Consider the following 21,664-nt stretch of genomic DNA (forward strand, 5'->3'; position numbering starts at 1 on the left):
AAGTCGAGCCTCCCCCTGGGGGCTTGAATCTGTTCCACAGGTGGCCATTGAGCCTCCCTTGAATTCAGTGGTCAGATAGGAGTGAATTACTTCCTGGAGGCCCAATATTTTATTTATTTTTAAAAATAGAACTAACATCATTGTTACATTTTCCTAAACGTAAAATTGTTATTTTCTGATCATTATTTACACGTTCATTATATACACGTTCATTATATACATTATATATATAAAAGGAAGAATCTCATCACCCAGAGATAATCACTTCAATTTCTTTCTATTCATACGTGCACATAGATAAAGGATCATATTCTGTATCCATTGGGAGTGAGTTCAGCTGCGAGCACAATAACTTAAATAAATAGGAGTTAAACGTTCTTACATAGCTAGAAGACCAGTGGTTGCTGGCTTTGGTTCACCAGTTTACAGGTCCAAAATCCCTATGATTCTTTTAGCATTTCTCTCGTGGTTGCAAGACAGCAACTGCAGCTCCAACCACTGCATCTGTATTCAAGGCCAGCAAAGCTAATCACGTCTGCCTTTCTAATCAAGAAAGTAAAAGCTTTTCCAGAAGTGACTCCAACAAATTTCTTTTCAGGTCTCATTGGCCAGAACTGTCAGTAGAGAATAGGATTGTCATAACTGGCTTTGGGTCAATCGTAATTGATCACTTGGGTGTAGACATGTGATCCCTCCAAACAAAATCAAGGAAGGAGGGAATTAACAGTGTTTGCTGGGCTTCCCTGGTGGCGCAGTGGTTGAGGGTCCGCCTGCCAATGCGGGGGACACGGGTTCGTGCTCCAGTCCGGGAGGATCCCACATGCCGCAGAGCGGCTGGGCCCGTGAGCCATGGCCGCTGAGCCTGCGCGTCAGGAGCCTGTGCTCCACAACCGGAGAGGCCACGGCAGTGAGAGGCCCGTGTACCGCCAAAAAAACAAACAAACAAACAAAAAAAACAACAGTGTTTGCTGCATTCTGCTTTATAATGTGTCTTTTTATCAATTATATATCATGAACATCTTTCCACATCAAAAAATACAGGGGCACAGGGAAAAGGGGGATATTAAAAGAAAGAAAGTAGAATGGTGGTTGCTGGGGAGCAGGGAGGGGAGAATGGGGGTTACTGTTTAATGGGTACAGAGTTTCAGTTTGGGAAGGTAAACCTGGAGATGGGTGGTAGGGATGGTTGCACAGTAACATGAATGTACTAAACAGAACTGAACTGTACACTTGAAAATGGTTAAGATGGTAAGTTTTATGATTTGTGTATTTTACCACACTAAAGAAGTACAGACTCAGTTATTCGTTTAATATCTGCTGAGGGCCCACAGGAAATGAAGTCAGCACCGAGGACATAATATTGAACATAATAAACAGAGTCCTGGCCTTCACGGGGCTTAACATCGGATGGGGAATGCAGAAAGTCATCCAAGAAATTCACAAGTAAATGTGAAACGGCAGTGATCCCATATGCTACCAAGGAGAGGTCGGGGAAGGGGGTGTGATTCAATCAGGAGGGTCCCCATTTTAACAGCCGTACACCATTCCCTCGCAGAGCTGTTGCATCGTTATTTCAACAAATCTCCTATTGCTGGATGTTTAGATTCTTTCCACACTTGAGCTGTCATAAATACTGCCACAGTAAACACCCTTCCCAAAGTCCATCTTGGTGCACCTGTCTGATTATTTCCTTGGGATAGGTTCCTACGTGTAGAAGAGCAGAATCTTGGGGCAGCCCACGTGCTGAGGCACTTAGCCTACGTTGCCATACTCCTCCCCCCAGAAGCCTGCATCATTTCTACCCCCACCAGCAATGTAAGAAATCACCCTGTTCCTCCACATTCTGCCCAGCGTCTGTTATCATCATCTTTGTAACGCGTTGCCAGTGTTACGGGTTGAAACATGGTTTCTTGCTGTTTTAATTTCCATTCCTTTGATTGACCATATTTTCGTTTGTTTCTTTTATGGGGTCACAGATCTTTCCTGTGAGTGAACTCCTTTTCTTTTCCTGTCTGATTCTTAGCACTCTATGTGAAGGACTGTGACCTCCGTCTGTCAGATGTTGCCGCCACTCTTCGGGCGGCTCTGTGTGTTCCAAGGTCCTCCTCCTTGGGAGACTGTAGCTGTGTACTTGTCATCCAGCCCACTGGGGCTCTCTCCAGGGTGGCATCCACAGCCCTTCCTGGTCAAGTCCCCACCTACCCACCCATGTCCTCTCTAGCCGTCCTCCCCATCTATCCTAAGCTCTGCTCACACCTACCCCTGGATCACTCCTCAAACATGGGGGGGTGACTCTGGACTCCCTGCCTTTGTCTAGGCTGCTCTCCTCTCCCTTTCTCCCCCAGTGAATCCTCAGGACGTAGCTCGGTGCAAGTCTGAGAAGTTCTTGCTGACTCTTCAGGTGGGGTCAGACCCCTACTGTGCCTCCCTCTGCCCAGCACTGACCACTCTGACCTGTCACTGTTCATTCTGCAGCTACCCCAGGGGAGGGGGCCTCCAGCTAGATAGGCATGGGTCAGACGCATCTCTCTGCCCCCAGTGCCTGGCACAGGGGGTGGCGCCAAGCAGGTGATTAGAGAGTGCTTGTGGCCAGAATAAATGAATGAATGAATAAATGAATGGATGAATGAATGAAATCGACCCCTCCCTGTCTCCAGGCTGGTAGATCAGGCATCCAAAGCCTGCTGCTGCCCACCTACCCTCCACCCCAGCTCTGCTGTCATCAGGGTTAACGTGAGGATATGCAGGTGGCTTGGGAGCTTTCACCATCTGCAGAATCACCTATGGGGCCGGTTATCTGACCTGGGCACTTACTGGGTCCCTTGGATCCTCACCTGCCCTTCCCCTGGGCTCTCTCTGAACTGAACACTGCATTGATCAGGGCTCTGGTGACTTGGATAGAAGATCCAGCCTCTGCCACACAGCCCCCTGCTCTGCTGGGCTGGTCTTGTGGTCAGCAATGAGGAATCTGGGACACTGGCTCCACCAAGCTTCAGTCCTGACCTAGCACCCACCCAGCTTCCCCTCCACAGTGGAAAAAACCTTCCCCATGTCAGGTTGGGAACTGGTACCCTGCCACAGGCTGCGAGCTAGCTTTCTTGCCACCAACATGTGCCCTTCCATTCTCTTTTGCACATATTAACCAGAATATGTCCTCACCTTTCCTTTCTTCATGTCACGCCTCTGCTCAAGAACCATCAGTGGATCCCACTTGCCCATCAGATAGAATGTGAGCTCTGCAGTAGGAATTCAAGAAGTCCTGTGACCAAGCTCCAGCCTCATTCTCTGACTCCGTCCACCATCACTCCAGCCAGACTAGCCTCCTCCAGGTTCTTGGGATCGCATCTTCCTCCTTCTTTCCTATGGAACTTTGCCTGCACCATGCCTTCTGCCTGAGATACCCTTGCCCTTTCGTCTTACCCATCTAATTCCTGGCTTGCCACCCCACCTTCTCTGGGCCATCTTCCAACCCTTCCAGTCCTTGTAACTTGTTTAAAAACAAAAGAGTAAGCCCTTCTGCACTTTAGAATTACGTGGCTTGGCTTATTCACACTTCAGACCATCCCAGACCTCTTTGTGGGTACTTTAGGACACTGCACTTTTAAAACTTCCCAGGAGAGCCTGACGCCACCAGCCCAGCTGGGTCCATTGACCTGCGTTTGGGAAGTGCTAATAATACAGTGCTTGGATGCCAACCTCAAGTCCACACTGGCTCCTGATGTCTACACGTTGTGCACATTCCCTTCCTCCCTGCAAATGGTAATGATAATAACTACCATTTACTGAGGGCTCACCAGGCACGCTCTGAGCACTTGATACGCGTGATCTCATCTAATCTTCATATGCGATTAGGTAGATATTATTAATCTCACTTTATTGATAAAGAAATTGAGGACCAGAGAGGGTAAGTCTCTTGGCCAAAGTCACACAGTTTGCCAGGGGAAGCCCAGTCCCAGACTCAGGACTGGTTATGCCAAAGCCTGAGCTCCTCAGCCCTGTGCTATGTGGACTCTGCAACGGGGCCACGAGCCTTCAGGGTGGCCATGTGGTTCAGTTCAGTTTGGGTCAGTTCCATCCTCTTCCACCAGCACTATTGCCACTTGCTTTTGCTAAGTCCTGGGGATAGAAAAATGGGTAGGCAGAGGCCCCTGTCCTTGAAGGACATCCCAGTCCAGGTGAGGAGACCAGCACACACACAGTCACGTGAGCAGCGCTGGGACCAGAGCAGTGCACACCCTTTGGGAAGGACACAGAGGAGAGGGTGGGATGCGGATGGGTTCTGCCCCAGTGGGGGGAGCAAGGCCAGTTCAGGCTCCAGGGAACAGGTGGAATTTGAGCCTTGAGGGATGATAGAGAAGTGGAGGAAGGGCATTAAGAAGATGGGGTCACGGGTCAAGTTTCCAGGGGCTATGGCACCGGAGGAAGTGGTGGACAAATTGGCTGAAAAGAGCTGCAAACTCCAGGCTGAGGAGTCTGGGCTTATCCTGTGGGAAATAGAGAGTCATGGAAGGTGTGGGAGCAGGCGTGTGTCTGCCCTGAGCACCAGCAAAGGGAAAGACACAGGTAGATGCTCAGTGCAACCTTGCTGCCTGAATTATTGAAGTGTGTCTTTCTCCTGTCCTCACTAGGGTCGAAATCACCTGGGACTATTGGACGAATCCTGCCGGAAGTGGAAGGCCCTATGGCTTCATCTCTTCTCCCCCATTTAGCCCTTCCCTGGGAGGATGGGCAAATTATTCAGCCTCTGAGAGCCTCCATTTACTCACCTGTAACGTGAGGACGCATGCCAACCTTGCAGATTTTGAGGGTGAAATGAGAAATGTGCAGGTGAGCACAGCATAGTAGGTGATTATGGGTCTTGCTACATGTGTGGACCAGGTGGCATTGGAGGAAGAGCACAGGCTCCAGGGCCCATGCTGGAATCCCAGCCCGGGCCCTGGGATGCCCATCTCTCAGGGCTGGTGGGAGGGTTCCATTCAGGGAGCACCCGATACTTAGCAGATGCTCAGCCCTTTGTTTGCTTCTTCATCTGCCCAGATACAAGTAGTCCTTTTCCTTTTCCCTGTCCCTTAGCTCCCTGTCGCTTGCTGTCAGCTCCTCTGCCCCTGAGCACCTGGCACACCATAGATGTTCTGTACCCTTTGCAAAGAGCTTCCACACGCATCTTCTCCCTGGTGAATCCACTCACCTCCCTGGTGAATCCACTCACCTGCTGTCCCATTTATAAGGGGGACAGAGTTAATCCCCACTGTGCAGGTGAGGAACTGAGACCCGGAGAGGGAAGGAAGGACACAGACGCTGTTTAAGCACCTATGATGTGTTGGAAGCATCAACCCATTAGTTCTTCATGACATCCTGAGAGGCAGGTATTATCCTTCCCACTGCATAAATGTGGATGTTGAGGCTCAGAGAGGGGCAGTGACTTGTCCAAGGTCACACAGCGAGGAACTGGCAGAGGCTGAGTGCAAACCCAAGTCTCTCTGACTCCAAAGTCTGGGATTTAGAGCAAACATTTGCAATGTGGAGTCAACGGATCTGCCCCCTAGGGCTGTTGAGAGGACTAAATGGGGTAATCGGTGCGAGGGTGAACAGCACCCTGCTTAAGGACCAGGAGTAGAAGTGGCATCTTGTCTACGTCCCTCTAATCGTATAGAGAACAGGGACAGAAGTCCAGGGAGGGTCACCACATGCCCAAGGTCACAGCAAGCAATCACAGAGCCCAAGCTCACTGCCCCCAGGATCACCCTTTCCCAGTATAGGGCAGGGGCCATCCCTCCCCAGAGAGTGGAAACTTCCCAAAGTCCCTCTGACCTGACGGGAGGGTGGAAAGAACAGGAATTTCTGCCATGGTACACCAATCCGGAGCCTGGGGCTGAGAGCTGGAATCTCAGGGTTTGCCAAGGCCATTCCATCAGGCCCTTGCGGCACCGCCCCTGCCCCCGGGGACCTGCATGAAGAGAGGGGCCATCCCAGGGGCCCAGGTTCTTAGAGGACTGAACGTTGGCAAGGTCAAGGGAACAGAGCACAATGGAGGTGGCAAATCAGAGAGCTGCGATGGTTGGAGCTGAACAGAAGAGCAGCCGCAGACTCTTCTTTTCAAACGAAATCCACAGCACATTCTGCTCCCCAACTGCACCAACCCACAGTCCCCAGCAGGCCCCAGAGGAGCAGGGAGGCTGAGACAGAAAAGCAGCCTGACAGCCAGGAGCCGGCCCGGCCCTCACAGCTGGGCCCCGTGGTCTTCTGATGAAGTCGAACAATTTCACAGAATATCAGCGTCAGACAAGGCACTCTGTGACCACGATGGGTCAAGACACATCCAGACCACCGGTAGCTACGGCTGAGCAGAGCAAACAGGAACATTGTCCAAATTATGTCAGTGACCACACAACCCTCTCCTGGCTGGAGCATGACTGCTGCTTCTTTGCCAATTGCATCCTTAGCTTGGTCTCCTACATAGGATTGATTAAGATGCCCCACCATGGATTAGCCCTGTTTCCCAACAGCATCCAATCTGGAGCCCACTTCCTCAGACCCGCCCCCAAGTCACGTCACACAAGCCCAAATCCCATATAAGTCCTTTCTCACACCCTCTTACAGAGACACCTCATAGATCGCATGGGGTTTCTCCCCTCACTGCAATGAGCAACAAACCCCACTAGTAACCACAGGCAAGCTACTGGTGTTCCTCACCTGCAGGGCACCAGAAGATGGATCTCATCAGATCCCCCACCGCCCTCCACCGTCGCCACCACCACCTAACCCTGCAAAAGGCAAAGCCCAGGATCCATCACCTCCCTCCCACAGGTGAGGAAAGTGAGGTCCAAGCCCAAGGTCACAGAGTAGGGTGAACATGTAGTTTATCGTCCCAAGGGGATACTTTCGAGGGTGAAAGGACGCACTGCTACTAACTAGGCAGGGACAGTGGGCCTAAACCAGGACTGTCCCGGGCAGGCCAGGCGAGTGGTCTCCCAATAAAGCAGCAAGAAAGTGGGGGAGCCGGACGGGGGACGAAGCCTGGCCCGGCCATGTCTGTCCCTGCGCCCTCCCGGGGACAGGGTTCTCTCTGTGGACGGGCCTGGCAGCCAGAGGCCCCCTGGTCTGGGGGTGTGCTGCAGTGTGATGCCTAGGCGTGGGCCACACCCAAGTTTCCACGCACACAGCTGTCCCAGCCGGCCACGCCACCGTGTTTGGTGTTGGTTTTCCAGAGAGTTCCCTCAACTCTCTGGATGCCTCGTTTATCCTGCCTAGAGGGGGACTGGGGGCGTGGGAGGAGTTCACATAAAAGAATTTGCAGGTGAATGAAGGTGACCGCTCTAAACACTGAAAACTTTTTTATTTTAGCCTTTCACACTGGTGTTCTTTCTGATGCGGTCACCCGTTCCCTGCGTGAGTGAGCTGAGTGCAGGAACGGGCCGTGAGGGAACATCTGTTACAGGAGAAGCTTTCCTACAAGAGGTAGCAATGACCCAGAAAGGAGAGGGAGGGGGTCCCAGGGCTGTGCCCTTCCCTTGGCCGTGACCCCAACCCTGACCCAGAGGCCCAGCCCAGGTGAAGGCCAGCCCTCCCAGGAGGCCCAGGCTGCAAGCTCTGAACGTGGGGACGTAGGATGAGGTAGTGCCACCATCCCTTTGATGGGGCCCAGAGGGGCTTTGCAGAGATCAGCCTAAGAAAAGCGTCACTCGGTGATGCTACCATACGGTGATACCTCCAGGGGCTGCTCAGGCAGCTGGAGCTGTTTGTCCCTGCGCTCGATGGCCCCAACGGTTGTGTGAGTGTCACTCTGCTGCCTCTGGTGTGACAATTTTTAAGTCCTCTGTTCCCACCTCAGTTTCTGCTCTGCGCTCTGTGCTAACTTACAAGACACCAGGCTCAGCGGACTGGGAGCCCTTCGAGGGTGAGAACTGTCATCAGTTTGTGTCTCTTTCCTCCTAAAGATCCCAGCTTAGCGTCTGGCACACAGTAGATGCTCAGTAAATGCCACCTGAACCAAATTAGTTAAGTCAGGAGTCTGAGACTCATGGAAGTGGGGGAGGCATCATTCCCTGCAAAAGGCTCATGGGTTCTGGTCACTTCTGTACATGCTCAGTGACCACCAGCTGGGCACAGGAGAGATCGAGGTGAGTAAAGCAAAGGTGCTGACCTTGAGCAGGCAGCCATGCTCCATGATAAATGCGCAAGGCCCAGAGATGGCCCAGGGGTGGCACACGGGAGCCAGGACTAACTCGGCCCAGAAGCGGTGACATCAGGAAAAGCCTTCAGAAGAGGGATGTCTGTGCAGTGGTTTGAAGGATGAGCCTGAATTTGCCTGGCAAACAGGGGACAAAGGGCATCCGGGCAAAGGAGACAGCTTGGCAAGGGCATGGGTCAGCAGGGTGAGCGTGGGGTGGGGCTGACCAGGGCGAAAGCTGGGAGGTCAGCAGAGGTCACTCATGGAGGGTGTTGGATCCCAGAGCTACAGGAGACACAGGAGGGATGTGGGCCGGGGACGTTAGCTCTGAGTGAAAACAAATCACACCATCCCCCGGCTGGACTAAAAGACGCAACAGGAACAAGAACCCTGAGAGGCCTTCACAGAAGATCGGGGACACGGGGGTAGCCCCCAGGAGGGTTCCTGTTTAGAGGCCAGCTCTGGGGGGAGGCAGAAAGGGCTCTTGAGGGCCCTGGCTGCTACAGATCTTCTCAACTAATCATATTTGACCTTCAGAGCTTTACAAAAGCCATTAATAATCAGAGCAGCAATGGCCCAGTAATGGAATCATCTCCTCCCTGTGCATTTCTGTGCAGTTCTCAAAATGCTCTTGGGTCCACTCTCTCCTGTGAACCTCCATCTAACCCCATTTTGCAGGTAGTGAAATTGAAGTCCTGTGTGGTCACATCGGGCTTAGCCCCAGAGCCAGGCTAAAACCCAGGGAGCAGTTCCATGTCAGCCCTGGGCGTCGGGCTCAAAGTCCAGTTCCTTGTCCGGAAGGGGGTCCCCAGGGCTGTCGGGAAGCCCGTAGTACAAGTCTTCCTCTTCCTGTTCCAGCTTCTCTGTACCTGCGTCCGAAGCCTCCTCTTCCTCCCGCTTTGTCCTCGGGGGTCTCTGCCAGGAGCTGGGCAGGGCTGCCACCTGTAGCTGCTTCTCTGGAGGTACATCCTCCAACGTTGGGGCATCAATGAGGGCAAAGTCATGGAAGCGGTCCAGCTGGCACCTGCAAGCCTGGGGCTCCGGGGGTGCAGGCCGGGGCTCCGCCCCCTCAGATGGTGCCAGGTTGGGGCTGCTGCCCTCACCGGAGTCCACGTCCAGGTCATCTTGGAAGGAAGCCAAGGGTGCAGGGCCCTGGGGACAGGTCGGTGTTCTGCAGGGGCAAAGCCGGAAAGGGCGAGGGTAGCTCTGAGTCAGACTGCCTAGGTCCAAATCCTACCCGCTAGCTGCAAGGCCCAGGGTAGGTGAGTTCACCTGTCTGGGCCTCAGTTCCCTCCTCTGTAAAATGGGGGAAATAACAGCATTCACTCCTATGTTTATCCCTGAGATTTACAACAGATAATGAACGCAAAGCACTTTGCACAAGGCCTGGCACATAGTAGGTGCTCAAGAAATGGGCCTTTATTATGTTATCCAAACCAGGTCACTCCTCTGCCTCTCCAATCACTTGGAGGTCTCCTCTGGGCCCACGATCCCTGTCACGCCGGGTGTCACCTTCTGTTCCCTTGTGTGCCTCCCCCATTGGACAAGGAGCTCCCGCAGGGTAGGGGCTGTCAAGGGCTGGCAGGGAGTAGGTACCCAGGAATGCTGGTGGATGAGTGACTACGTGGATGAATGAGGAACCCAGTTCATGAACAGCTGGGGACAGGGTGGGGCGGGGAGTGACCTGACTGAGGTCACAGAGCACATCAGTGGCAGAGCCTGGATTTGAACTCAGGTCCTCTGGCTCCCTGCCCTGGCCCCTCATGGCGAGTATTCAGACAACTCTGAGGTAGGACCGATTACTCCCATGTGGGGAAACTGAGGCTCAGGAAGGTGAGGGACATCCGAAGGTTACACAGCAGAGGAGCTGGAATTTGAACTCAGGCCCATCTAAGCCGAGACCCATGTGTCTGCTACCCCTGCTGCTTCTCAGGGTGTCCCCAGCCACCTCTCAGTGGCCACACCCCTCCTCTTTCACCCCAGCGCCCCTGCACTCCGTGCACTCACCCGGGCCTGCCCTGACTTGGGTCTCTTTCTCCCTCGTCCTGGTCCGAGCCCCTGTGTATGACCACGGCAGCTTCCAACAAGGTCTGAGGGTCGCGAGGGCCACCTTCTCCTCCATTGCTGGCTCCTGGCTGTGGCCGTCCCGGCTTAGGAGCCAGGACGGGGTGGGGGTCTTCACTGTAGCCCATGACCTTCATCTGCATGTGGCTGAAGTCCGGCAGGCTCTGGTCGTAGGCGGCTTCCTCCCACAGCCTGACGTAGGGGGTCCGGGGGCTGGGCGGGGGCACAGCAGTCAGCGGGAGAGAGAACAGGCAGGTGGGCAAAGATTCGATCAACAGACGTCAGTGCCATCCCCTGGCCTACCTGCTCCGTGCGCCAGCTCTCCCCCAATCTCAGAGAAGCCTCTGCGGGTGGTTACTGTACCCAGTTCATTGATGAGGAGACTGAGGCCCAACAAGTTAAGTTGAGTGGTAGAGCTCAGACTCTCAGTCCAGTGTTCCTTTCACCCGCGTCTCCAAAGTTAACTCCAAGGCTGCGGCTGTCAAATGAAGACCAGCTCGCGTTGACTGAGCGTTTGCTGGGTTCCAGACGGTGGCCTGAAGCCTTTACATTTATCATCCCATTTATTCTGAATGACACCTTGAAGCAGAATGGTCGTTCCCGCTTTTCAGATGAGGACAGAGCAACAGTAAGAACCAGCTACTGAGTGTTCCTTGCAGGCCGGGCTCTATCAGTTAGCTCATCTAACCCTCCCTGTAACTCTGGGAGATACTGGAGGAAGCTGAGACACAGACACCTTAGCTGGCTTGCCCAGGTGGTGCAGACCTAGGGGGTGGTACTGGGGCTCCAAGCACCACTTTCTCCACTGCTCTCTACAGTCCAGGGCTGGGAGCAGCAGGGAGGAGTGCAGGCTCAGGGTGGCCTGAGCCCCAGCTCTGTTCTAGCAGCTCTCCCTGTGTGACCAGTCCTGAGGCTGGCCCCCACACCCACCCACCCAGATCTGGTCTGGTGTTGACTCCCCGTGAGGTTTGGGGCTTGTGATTGCACTTCTTGAGCCTCAGCTTCCACATCTGTATAATGGGCCTGCCACCCCCCTACTTCACAGGGTTTCTATGAGGACTGAAAGAAGAAATGGGCACAAAATGCCTGACTTGCTCTCTGGTGCTTTGGAAGCACTTCCTAGTAATGATGGCAAAGGCTTACAGAGGGCGCACTATGCCCCAGGCTCTGTTCTTAGCACTTGGCTTATTAAAGTCCACCATCCATATCACAGGTTCTGCATCTGCAGATTCAACCAACCGTGGATCTAAAATATATATTTTTTAAGTTCCAGTAAGTTCCAAATAACAAAACTTGAATTTGCCACACACTGGCAACTGTTTACATAGCATTTACACTGTATTTACAAATATTGACATAGCATTTACATTGTGTTAAATATTATTAGTAACCTAGAGATGATTTAAAGCATATGGGAGGATGTATATAGATTGCAAGCAAATACTAAGCCATTTTATATAAGGGACTTGAGCATCTGTGGATTTTGGTGTACGTGGTGGGAGAGGGTGTCTGGAACTCATCCCCTACAGATACTGAGGGATGGCTATATTATCTCACTTAGCCCTCCCTGAAGCCTAGGAGGAAGGTACTATTAGTATCCCTATTTCACAGATGGGACAAAGAGAGGCAGGTTGCTTTCTCAAAGTCACCCAGCCAAAAAGTAGCAGGGCCCCAGGGCTGTGCCTTGGCCATCATGATGCCTCTTGTTTGCTAGAGTAGTAGTAGTCACCGCTGTGTGGGATTTAGGGTCACACCTATTTTTGATTTCTGGTCTGCCACTACTTCACTGTAAGACAGGACAAAAGTCCCTGAGCCTCAGTTTCCTCATCTGTGAAATGGTAATAATAAAGCTCACCTCATAGAATTGAGAGGTCAAAACAATCCATGATTTCTGATAGTATGTTCTCAGTAAGTGGGAAGGCAAAGCCAGAGCCTGGGGCAGGGGAGAAGACTGGCCTGAGGGGCTCACTGCCCCTCCCCTCCCTCCACTGCCCCACCCCCACCCCAGAGAGCCCGGCACCCACCTCTTCATCTCAGCAGTGAGCCCATTTTCCAGCAGGCCCAGCGCCTTCGGTGACAGGATGCCTTGGAAGTCAGAGTCGGCGGGTACGAAGGTGATCTGCAAGGCAAAGGGGAGAAGGCTTCTCTGCAGCTGCCCACACACATCTGTGGTCACTGCTCCCCCAGAGCACGGGCCTAACATCTCCACATACCCTAGGAGAGAGGCCTGACAAGGGAGGCCACCCCATTTGACAGGAGGGTGCCTGCTCAGGGCCCAGCACCTGTGGCCGGCTGGACCTCTGGGTTCCTGCTCTCACTGGCTCTTCATTCACCCAGCGCTCATGGAGCACCAGCTGTGTGCCAGGCACTCTTCTAGGCACTAGGGGGCAGCCATGAGTGAATGAGACGAGCACCCCTGCCCTGGGGGAGGTCATATCTTGTCATTTCCAGGGGTCCTCATCCAGTGCCCAGCACTTGCCCGACCCCTTCATCCTCATCTGGTGAGTGAGTGGGAAGCAGTTCATGTGTTTCTTGGCACAGACAGAGGCTGCAGTGGGGAGGACAGAGAAGTGGATGGCTGAGGTTGTGCCTACACTACTGAACTGTTCACTTAAAAATGGTTAAGATGGTAAATTTTATGTTATGTATATTTTACAATTTAAAAGAGTAGTACTAGTAATGCCTGTCTCCTGGATTCCATGAGATAACATATAAGGAGTCCCCTAGCACAGAGCCTGGCACACAGTAGCTGCTCAGTAAATCATAGTTTGATGCTACTGAAGATGAAATTACCTGACTTCTCTAAGTCTGGTTCTCCCCAGCTGAAAATTTGTTCAACAAATATTTGATGAGACCCTATTGTGTTATGCCAGGTTCATAAATGGCAGCCCCTTTTCTCCCTTTCCCATAGAGTACGGTGAAAGACACTTGTCTGCACCAGGAAAGCACCCAATCCTGCTGGGGAGAAGGGACTGATAGATGGGTGTGTTCTTAGAACTCCTGTGAGGGGTAAGCTTCCCCCAGATGTCTGGAAATGAGGGAGGGGCCTGGGTGTCTTCCACACCCACTTAGTATGTCCTGCACCTGCCAGCTGACTCTGTATTTCCTAGAAGCTGCCCCTTCCTCCATCTCCCCATCATCATAATCACCACCACCACCATCATCTCCATCAACATCATAATTACGTCATCACCAGCAACATCAGCACCAGCGCCTTCATCACCATCACCATCATCATTATCACTCTACAGCACCATTATCATTGCCACTGTGAAAAGCCTGGAGGAGAAGGAAAGTCCTGACAATCTTACAACACAAGTTCTTTTAAGAAAGGATGACAGGCAGAGTTGAAGCTGGGGAGGGGAGATCAGATCATAAAGACCCCAGAGCATCAGGCTAAGAAATTCAGCCTTTAATCCAGAAGCAATAAGAGCCCTGGAGGGGTTCTCAGCAGAATACATAGCCAGATTTGTGTTCAGGCAGAGTTCTGAGCAGTCCCCAAAGGGAGGGAACAGAGGGATGGAGGGAGGCCCATGGAGAGGACCAATCCATCAACCACCAATCAGGGGCCTGGTCCTGGGCTCCAGCAGAGCAGGCAGGAGTGGGGAGTGGGCGACTTGTAGGCAGAATCAGAAGCCAGACAGGGAGAGGCCCTGCTTTCCCAGACAATCCTTCCCCTTCTCCCAGTTCCCCTGCCCCATCTCAGCTAATGGGCACAGCATCCCTGACAGTCCCACCTGCTAGATTTGCCCCGATTTCTCCTTCCCTCTCAAGCCTGAGGCCCAGCTGACCACCAAATCTGACCAAGTCTACTTCAGAAATTCAATAAAATAAACTGGATGGGAGGACAAGGGCCACGCCCAGCCACGGCAGGTACTATATGTTTGATGAACTGGAAATGTCTTCTCAGCTGCTACAGCCTTGGGTTCAAGTTCTGCCTTAGTCTAGGAAATGATCATCCTCCCTTGGACCGAGAAGGAGCCTCCCCCACTGGCCTGGTTGCGCTTGAACGTTCCTCCTCCCAGATGTCAGCCTGATAGCTTCCTCGAACTGCAAAGCTGCTCACAGCCGTCCCTCATCCCATCCAATAAAGGGTCAGGTCCAAACTCCTCAGCATGGCATCCAGGTCCCGTGGACCCAAGCCCCACTCCCTCTCCGCCTTACTTCGCTCCCCACGCCCTCCGGCAGCCAGGCTGACCTGCTTGCCTTGTCCTTTTCACATCATGTCTTTGCTCATGCTGTTCCTTCTGCCTGGAATTTCTTCCCCCATCTTTTCTGCCTGGTGAGCTTCTACTTAACCTACAAACCCCAGGTCATCTTCCCTGTGAAGCCCACTCCCTCCCCATCAGGCAGAAAACTGTCTCCTCCATGAGACCCCCAGGGCCCCAAAGACAGGGACGGCTTAATTCACATGGGTACTGGCTACCCCTTCCCCCGTATCATAATAGGCTAATTCCATTCCCTTATGTTTATATTTTTTTCAATCCAGAAAATTCCCATTCGTCAGGCACTGAGGCAGGGGAGGATCCGGCAGGGAGGATGGGCGCCAGCATTTGCTGAGGGCTCCGATGGCCCAGGCTCCAATGAGATAATGTGGGAGACTGGGACCCTCGTCTAGCACACCTCCCTGGTTTACGACACACTTCCCTCCCCTCCTTTAGTGTTCCAGCCCTTACAGCCTGCGTCCCTGAAACACACACCCACGTCTGTGCTCACACACCTGCACACACATCCAGAGACCCTCCCAAAGCCACAAACACCTGTCCTGAGAACGCTGCCTTCGCATTGGCTCCAGGCCAGGCGTGACCCCAGGTCCCCCACCTACAAGCCCCCACTGGCTCCTCCACAGGCCCGGGCGAGCCTCTGCCAAGGCCACAGAAGTGGGGCACAGGGAGGGGCATTTGAGTCAGGGCCTGGTGGGCACTGAAACCTGTGCCATTTCTGACCCGCCATGCGACCTCCACAGCACATGAACACGTGAATCTATCAACAGTTACTCATTAATACCCAGCAATATTCCCTCCTCCCCCCCCACCCCGCCACTCCCTCATCCCCACTGCCACCCGGTCACTCTGCCTACCGCCCACAGCCAGCTCTGTGAACGGAGTGAGGCAGGAAGGACACTCCCCCCACCCCACCCCGGCCATCACCTTGCTGTCCCCCAGGGCCCTCTTCTCCCGGTGACCTCTGCTCAGGACACTGAACAGAGAGAGGCGAGTTGACTGTAAACTGCTCGGTAAACGACCACAAACCAGCCGGGACCGCCTCAGTGCTGAATGAACACGCTAACAGCCCGGGGCTTCCCACAGAGGAGACAGGACTGGGAGAGCCGAGCCCAGGCCCCCAGGATTCTCCTCCCTCCTCCCACACCCCTACATGGCCATCCAGGCAAGAGGCGAGGAGGTGTCTGAGTGTGTGAGGCTGCCTGGAGCCTGGAGCCCTGGATGGCGGGACCAGCAAGGCCCTTAAGATGCACACGCTTTACCACCCCCTCTTCCTGACTCACATATTCTACAAATGTGGAAACTGAGGCTCAGAGAGGGAAGGGGCTTGACCAAAGTCTCCCAGGTAGTTAGAGGCAGAGCCCAAATTAGAATCCATGCTTCTTTCCTTGTCTCCCTGGGTCTATCTGACCAGCTGCTGTGACCTTGGAGAAGTCACTCAACCTCTCTGGGCACTGAAGGATTACAACTCCTGATATGCCCATTTCACAGGGTTGTTGAGACGATCACTAACAGTAAGCGTGGCAGCGCTTCACCTAAATATAACACTCTACAGTTTACAAAACTGCCCATCTCTTTTCTGTTCTCCATAATAACTCTGTGAGGCTGGGAGAAATAGGAGCTCGGGGCCTCATTTTGCAGATGAAAGAAACTGAGGTTCAGAAAGATAAAGGTCACACAGACAGTTTGGAGCAGAGCTAGAACTAGAACTCAAGATTCCCAAACCAGTGCTCTTCCCATCACTAAGTCACTTATTAGGCTAGGAGTTCATTAAAACTTCAAAAGATAGAGCTGCCTAACCCAGGCCATCAAGGTTACAGCTGACCCACCCAGAAAACTCAGCAGCCCTGGGACACAGGGATCGCCCTCCCGAGGTGGAGGGTTATGCTTTAGGTGACACACGTCTGAGCTCTGATCCCAAGCCTGACACTTAGGAGCTGTGGGACCTCACTTTCTGAGCCTCGGGCTTCTCTAGTATAAAATAGAACGTCAAAGGTACCAAAAAGTTCAGGATGAGGACTGAACTGCACCAGGGATGCAGGCGTGCTTGGCAGGCAGCAAGCCCTCATAAACTCTGGTTTCAAGCACCTGGACTGTGTGGTGGGTTTTACTGCGTCTCCCCCATGGTGTCTAGTTCAGGGCTTCAGATCCAGGGGGCTCCTGATCAATCTTTATGATAAGGGATAGATGGATGGATGGATGCTCAGGAGAATGGAGATAAGAAAAGAAGGGGTAAAGGGGAAAGGATAACAAGATGATTGAAGGATGGGGGATTGATGCCTGGAACAGAGGCACAGCCCCAGGCCCTCCTGGGCCCTGGCCCCCAGACCACCTGTCCCCACTACCACCTACCTTGGGGTAGCACTGGCACATGCTCCAGATGACACCCCCGATCACCATGACACCGCCCATGGCGTAGAAGGTGCCGTAGACCTGGGGCCGGTCGTGGCTCATGAGGAATGTGCCGAGGGCCAGCAGGAAGAGCCCCAGCATGATGAAGCCGATGCGGAAGGTCTTCTCATCAGCCATCGCTGCCTGGCCAGGCCTGGCCTGTGCACCACCCGCAGAGGGGCGCCAATGAACCAGCCAGCCGTCTGCACACGCTAACACCGGAGGAGTGACGCTCAGGGATCGCTGCAGATCAGGGCTTCAGGTAAGAGGGAGGGAGCCTCCCTTCGGGTCCAGCTCAGCCCCTGGGAGCACCAGTTTTCCAGGCTGGAGGAGCTACGCTTGGGTGGCCACGTGCTCCCACCTTCACTCCCTCTCACCTTCCCTCTGGGCCCTCCGGAGTGTGTGGGAATCTGAGTGAGGGAGACACGAGGGAAGGAAGGGGAGGTTCCAGGGGCTGGGCCTCAGCCAAGGCTTTGACATCACCTCATTTGCCTGTTCAGGGCCAAGCTGGGCTGACAGGTGGCCCCGCACCGTCCAGCCACGGGAAGCAGATACAATGCTGCAGCCCAAAGACATCAGAATGCCACTGGAGGATCCCACAGGGTCCCACAGGCTGGCATTTTAGAATCCTGAAGAATTCTAGACTATTCAAGGACATGTGCCCATCTGGCCCCTATTTATTTGACCGTGGCTGCACGCATGGCTCTGTTCTAAACATGTGACACATATTAACTCATTTAAGGAACCCCGTGAGGCAGGTATTACTATCCCTACTTTACAAATGAAGACACGAACAAGTAACTTGCCCAAGGTCACGCAGCTAGAAAAGGCAGAGCAGCTGGGATTTGAACCCGGAGGCCATGGGTCCGCAGTATTGCCACTGGGTGATACTGCCTAACTGTAGCACAAGGGTTAAACGTGCAGGCTCTGGTGGCTGGACAGACTGCCTGGGCTTGGGTTCTGGTTCCTCTATTATGGTGCAGTGTGGTCTTGGTCAAGTTACCTCCTGTGCCTCAGTTTTCCTCCTCTCTACAATGGGGATAATAATAGCAACTCACAGGATTGGGTCTATCCCCAGGCCTGGTCTCCCTGAGTGCCTCTGTCCCCTTCCCGTACTCTGTGCTCCAGCCAGGACTGCTGGCTCTGAGCTGGCCGTGGTGAGGCAATGCCCCTCTAGGGTGTGAATGGCCGACAGCAAGTTCCTTCCTCCTAACCTAGGAAGATACCTTCATCCTAAGAATGACACTCTAATGGTGGAATTTCAGTCCTGGGGACAGGATGAGGGTAAAAATCAGATTCCCTTACAGGATTATAGGAAAATGAGGGTCAACAGTATCTCTAAAAGAAAATGTTAACACGTTGTTTGTATGGTATTGAATTGCCACTGCAGGAGAAAAGGCTTTCATTTGGCATCCTGACTTCATAGGTTTGGGGATTTTCCTGTTTGTGATGTCACCCTCTCCCTCCTCCCCAAAACAAGCTGTGCTGGTTCCCGACATCACACCTGTGCTCACATGATACCCTCTGGCATCTCTGCCCACAGTGCCTTGGGGTTTCATTGTGAAGCTGTTTCTCCTTCACCAGCCCTCAGACCCAGCGCTTACAGTTTGCGGAGTGGGGCAGAGCTTGGGGGACCCTCCCAGTGAGAGGCTGCTAAGCGGTCAGAGAAGGGCTGAGAGGCACCAGGTGACATCCATGTTTGTTTCCCGGGGTGACCTTGGCCTGGTGGCTCTGCTCTGGGCTTGAGTCTTGTCATCAGTGATTGAAGGTGGTATTAGGCCACCTCCCAGGGGTTGTAGAGGGAAGTGACATGATGGAGGGAAAAATGCTTTGTAATCTGGGATTATTTACAGGGCAGGACCGTCCAAGGAAATACTATTATAATCATCTTATACAGGCTCAGAGAAGGCAGGCTACGTGCCCCTCCCAGAAAAGGAGACCGGGGCCCAGAGGGGCCTCAGCCTGCCTGTCTGGTCCTGAAGCCCCGGCCCACGGCGGGATTGGATCTGCGGGGTCGCGGTCCAGCAGGAGCCTCTCGCGCCCCCTGGTGGCCATCGTGGCACGCGCTTGGCGAGGTGCTTTCACACCCCCGTAGGTCATGCCTGAAACCCGCAGCCCCGCGACGGGCGCAGGGAAGAGGTTATCGTGCCTATTTCACAGGCGAGGAAACCGAGCCCGGGGAGATTTCCCCAAAGATCTCCCCAAACTGAATCGGGGGCTGAGCGGTGACCGGGATCCACACAGTCCCAGCTCCATTGTGGATGGATCGGATCTGGTCCTTAGGGCTTCCTGAGAGTCCTGCGGGTCACCCGATCATTCTCCGTGTCTCCCCATCTTTTCTTTCCTCACCACGACCCGGCCTCCTTTCCACCTTTTCTCTCCTTAAAAGAGGGGGGTAGGGGGGAAGTGGCAACGAGTAAGAAGCTCTGGGACAAGTAGGTGCTCGGTAAGATGGGTCTAGTCTAACCTCTTCCACAGAGCCGCGGTGAGGCTTAAGCGGGAACACGTGAGTACCGGGCATTGGAAGTATTGGGTTGTCCACGGGTCCCGCTCACGTCGCACCTGCCTCTGACTTCTGCTTCCTTCCCTGCAAAGCGGGGGGAGGGGGAGGAGCGCTTGCGAAGTCTGCCATCTTCCAGCAGAGGACGCGATAACCACGGTTTTCTTCCGGTCTGCAGAATTCGGGGTCCTCGCAAGATCCTAAGAGCTGCTGCAGGGAGGGGAAACATCACACCCATTTGACCGATGCAGAAACTGAGGCTCTGCATCAATAATGGCCCAAGATCACAGAACCTATAAATAGCAGAGCCAGGGTTCAAGCCAGGCCCCACGTCCCTCTTTTCTTGAGCGCCTGCTACGTGCAGGACGCTGAGGTATGCGGTGTCTGATGAACACGGGTTTTCAATGTGATGGCGCTTGGTCCTGTCTTCTGGGGCACAATATGGTAAAGGCTCTGAGATATGCCTGAGGTCCAGCAGGTACACAAAGCAGACAGAGGGAGAGACTGGGGTGGAGGGGGAGGAACGAAGGGACAGATTCACAGGAGGGATTCTTGAGAAGCCAGCTGGAGTTCTGTCAGGGCAGAAAAAGCAGTTCAGGCAAAGAGACCAGTGTGTGCAAAGGCCCAGAGGCAAGTAAGCCCTGACACGTAGCTGGAGGTAAAACGCTAAATGCTATGCGCACGTTCACCTCTATACTGCATACTCCTCCCCTTCCTGTTCCTCCGTGTCAAACCCATCCTTCCACCACCCGGATACCCTAGCCGACATCCTCATCTCCTCTGTCACACCCACATCCTATTGGCCCTACCTCCGAGACAGAAGAATTCAATCACTTCTCACCCCCCACTACTGCTCATCACCCTGGTCTTGAGCTCAGAGAGGCAGAAGTGAGTGGTGGCGTGAAGCGAGATCTTAATTCTCTGCCCAGAAATTGAACCTGGGTAGCCTGGATGAAAACCAGGAATCCTGGCCACCACGCCCCCTGGCTCTTGCCCCCAGTGAAAAATGCATTTCTCACGGAGGCAAAACTGTAAAAACCAGTCAAAGTTTATCATCGGAGACATAGCACAACAACAAGTGCGAGAGCACACAGAGAAACAGTTTGTTCAGTTAAGACAGAAGCAAGGCAGAGATGCACACCTGGAGAGAAAGGGTGTGGGCATCCTCTCTAATGAGGAGCGTAGTAAAGAAGCAGTTAAGTCATTCATACAGGGCAGTTCTTCCGGGTCTTTGTTTACATTTGGCCAATCATCTTGTTTCTTTTTCCACACCTGCCCTGCCCTAGGGTCCTCCCCAACATGCATGCGCAACTTTTTTCCAAAATGGATTCCAGCCCAGAGGCCTATGGGACAGCCTTAGCATCACATATTATGGGGTGGTGCTCCCTCCTTTTTGACCCCCAAGGAGCATTTCTGTGCATGTGCAATGTTTCCATTACCCCAAGCATGGGAAATGTATGACCTCTTGACCTTTTAACAGGGTTTAGCCCCTCTCTGTCCCTGACATAAAAATGTCCAAAATCCGGTTATTTACCCTATTTCTGTTGCTGGTTTTTATATCAAGGTGCAGATCTCAAAATATAGACGGGAGGGCTTCCCTGGTGGCGCAGTGGTTGAGAGTCTGCCTGCCGACACAGGGGACACGGGTTCGCGCCCCGGTCCGGGAAGATCCCACATGCCGCGGAGCGACTGGGCCCGTGAGCCATGGCAGCTGAGCCTGCACGTCCGGAGCCTGTGCTCTGCAACGGGAAAGGCCACAACAGTGAGAGGCCCGCGTACCGAAAAAAATATATATATATATAGACAGGAGTCCGGTCATAAATATGTAGTCCTGGAGCCCATTTGTCTCTTGCTTCAGGAAATGTAAACAGGGGGTTGGGAATGAATGTCCGGCCTGGAGCCCATCTTCTTCTCACCCCAGGAAGTGTGAACAGGAGGCTAGTTGTAAATGTCTAGCCTGGAGCCCATCCATCTCCTGCCTCAGTCTGAGGCCCATCATGTCTGTCCTTCTAAGAGATCTCTGCTTCTACCCTTGCTGGCTGAAATCTCTTTCCCACCCAAATGTCAGGTCAGACCATGTCACTCCTCTGCTCAGAACCCTGGAATGGTTCCTGGCCCTATCAGAGTAAAAGCTAAGACTTAAAATGGCCTACAAAGCCCTAGATAACTTGCCCATGCTGCCCACCCAATCACCCCTCTGAGATAATCTCCTGCCACATCTCCCCTCACCCCCTCCACCCCAGCCACCCTGGCTCTATGCTCTTCTGGGAATACACAGCCACCCCCGGGCCTTTGCCTCTGCTCTTCCTTCCACCT

The 21,664-nt window shown here is 53.4% G+C and overlaps 1 protein-coding gene across 1 annotated transcript; it reads right to left on the reverse strand.

Annotated features, from left to right (window-relative positions):
- Positions 1-8,035: 8,035 nt before the first annotated feature.
- BSND (barttin CLCNK type accessory subunit beta) lies at positions 8,036-17,088 on the reverse strand. Its single transcript, XM_022574999.2, has 4 exons — positions 16,810-17,088; positions 12,260-12,353; positions 10,178-10,454; positions 8,036-9,341 (listed from the first exon to the last, which is right to left on the reverse strand). Exons 1-4 carry the CDS (start codon positions 16,984-16,986, stop codon positions 8,927-8,929), a joined length of 963 nt encoding a protein of 320 aa, XP_022430707.1. The 5' UTR covers positions 16,987-17,088; the 3' UTR covers positions 8,036-8,926.
- Between the last annotated feature and the right edge of the window lie 4,576 nt (positions 17,089-21,664).

Source organism: Delphinapterus leucas, chromosome 1 (genome assembly GCF_059928025.1).
Source record: "Delphinapterus leucas isolate spDelLeu-1000000601 "Yukka" chromosome 1, BTC_Dleu_Yukka2, whole genome shotgun sequence".
Lineage (NCBI taxonomy): Eukaryota > Metazoa > Chordata > Mammalia > Artiodactyla > Monodontidae > Delphinapterus > Delphinapterus leucas.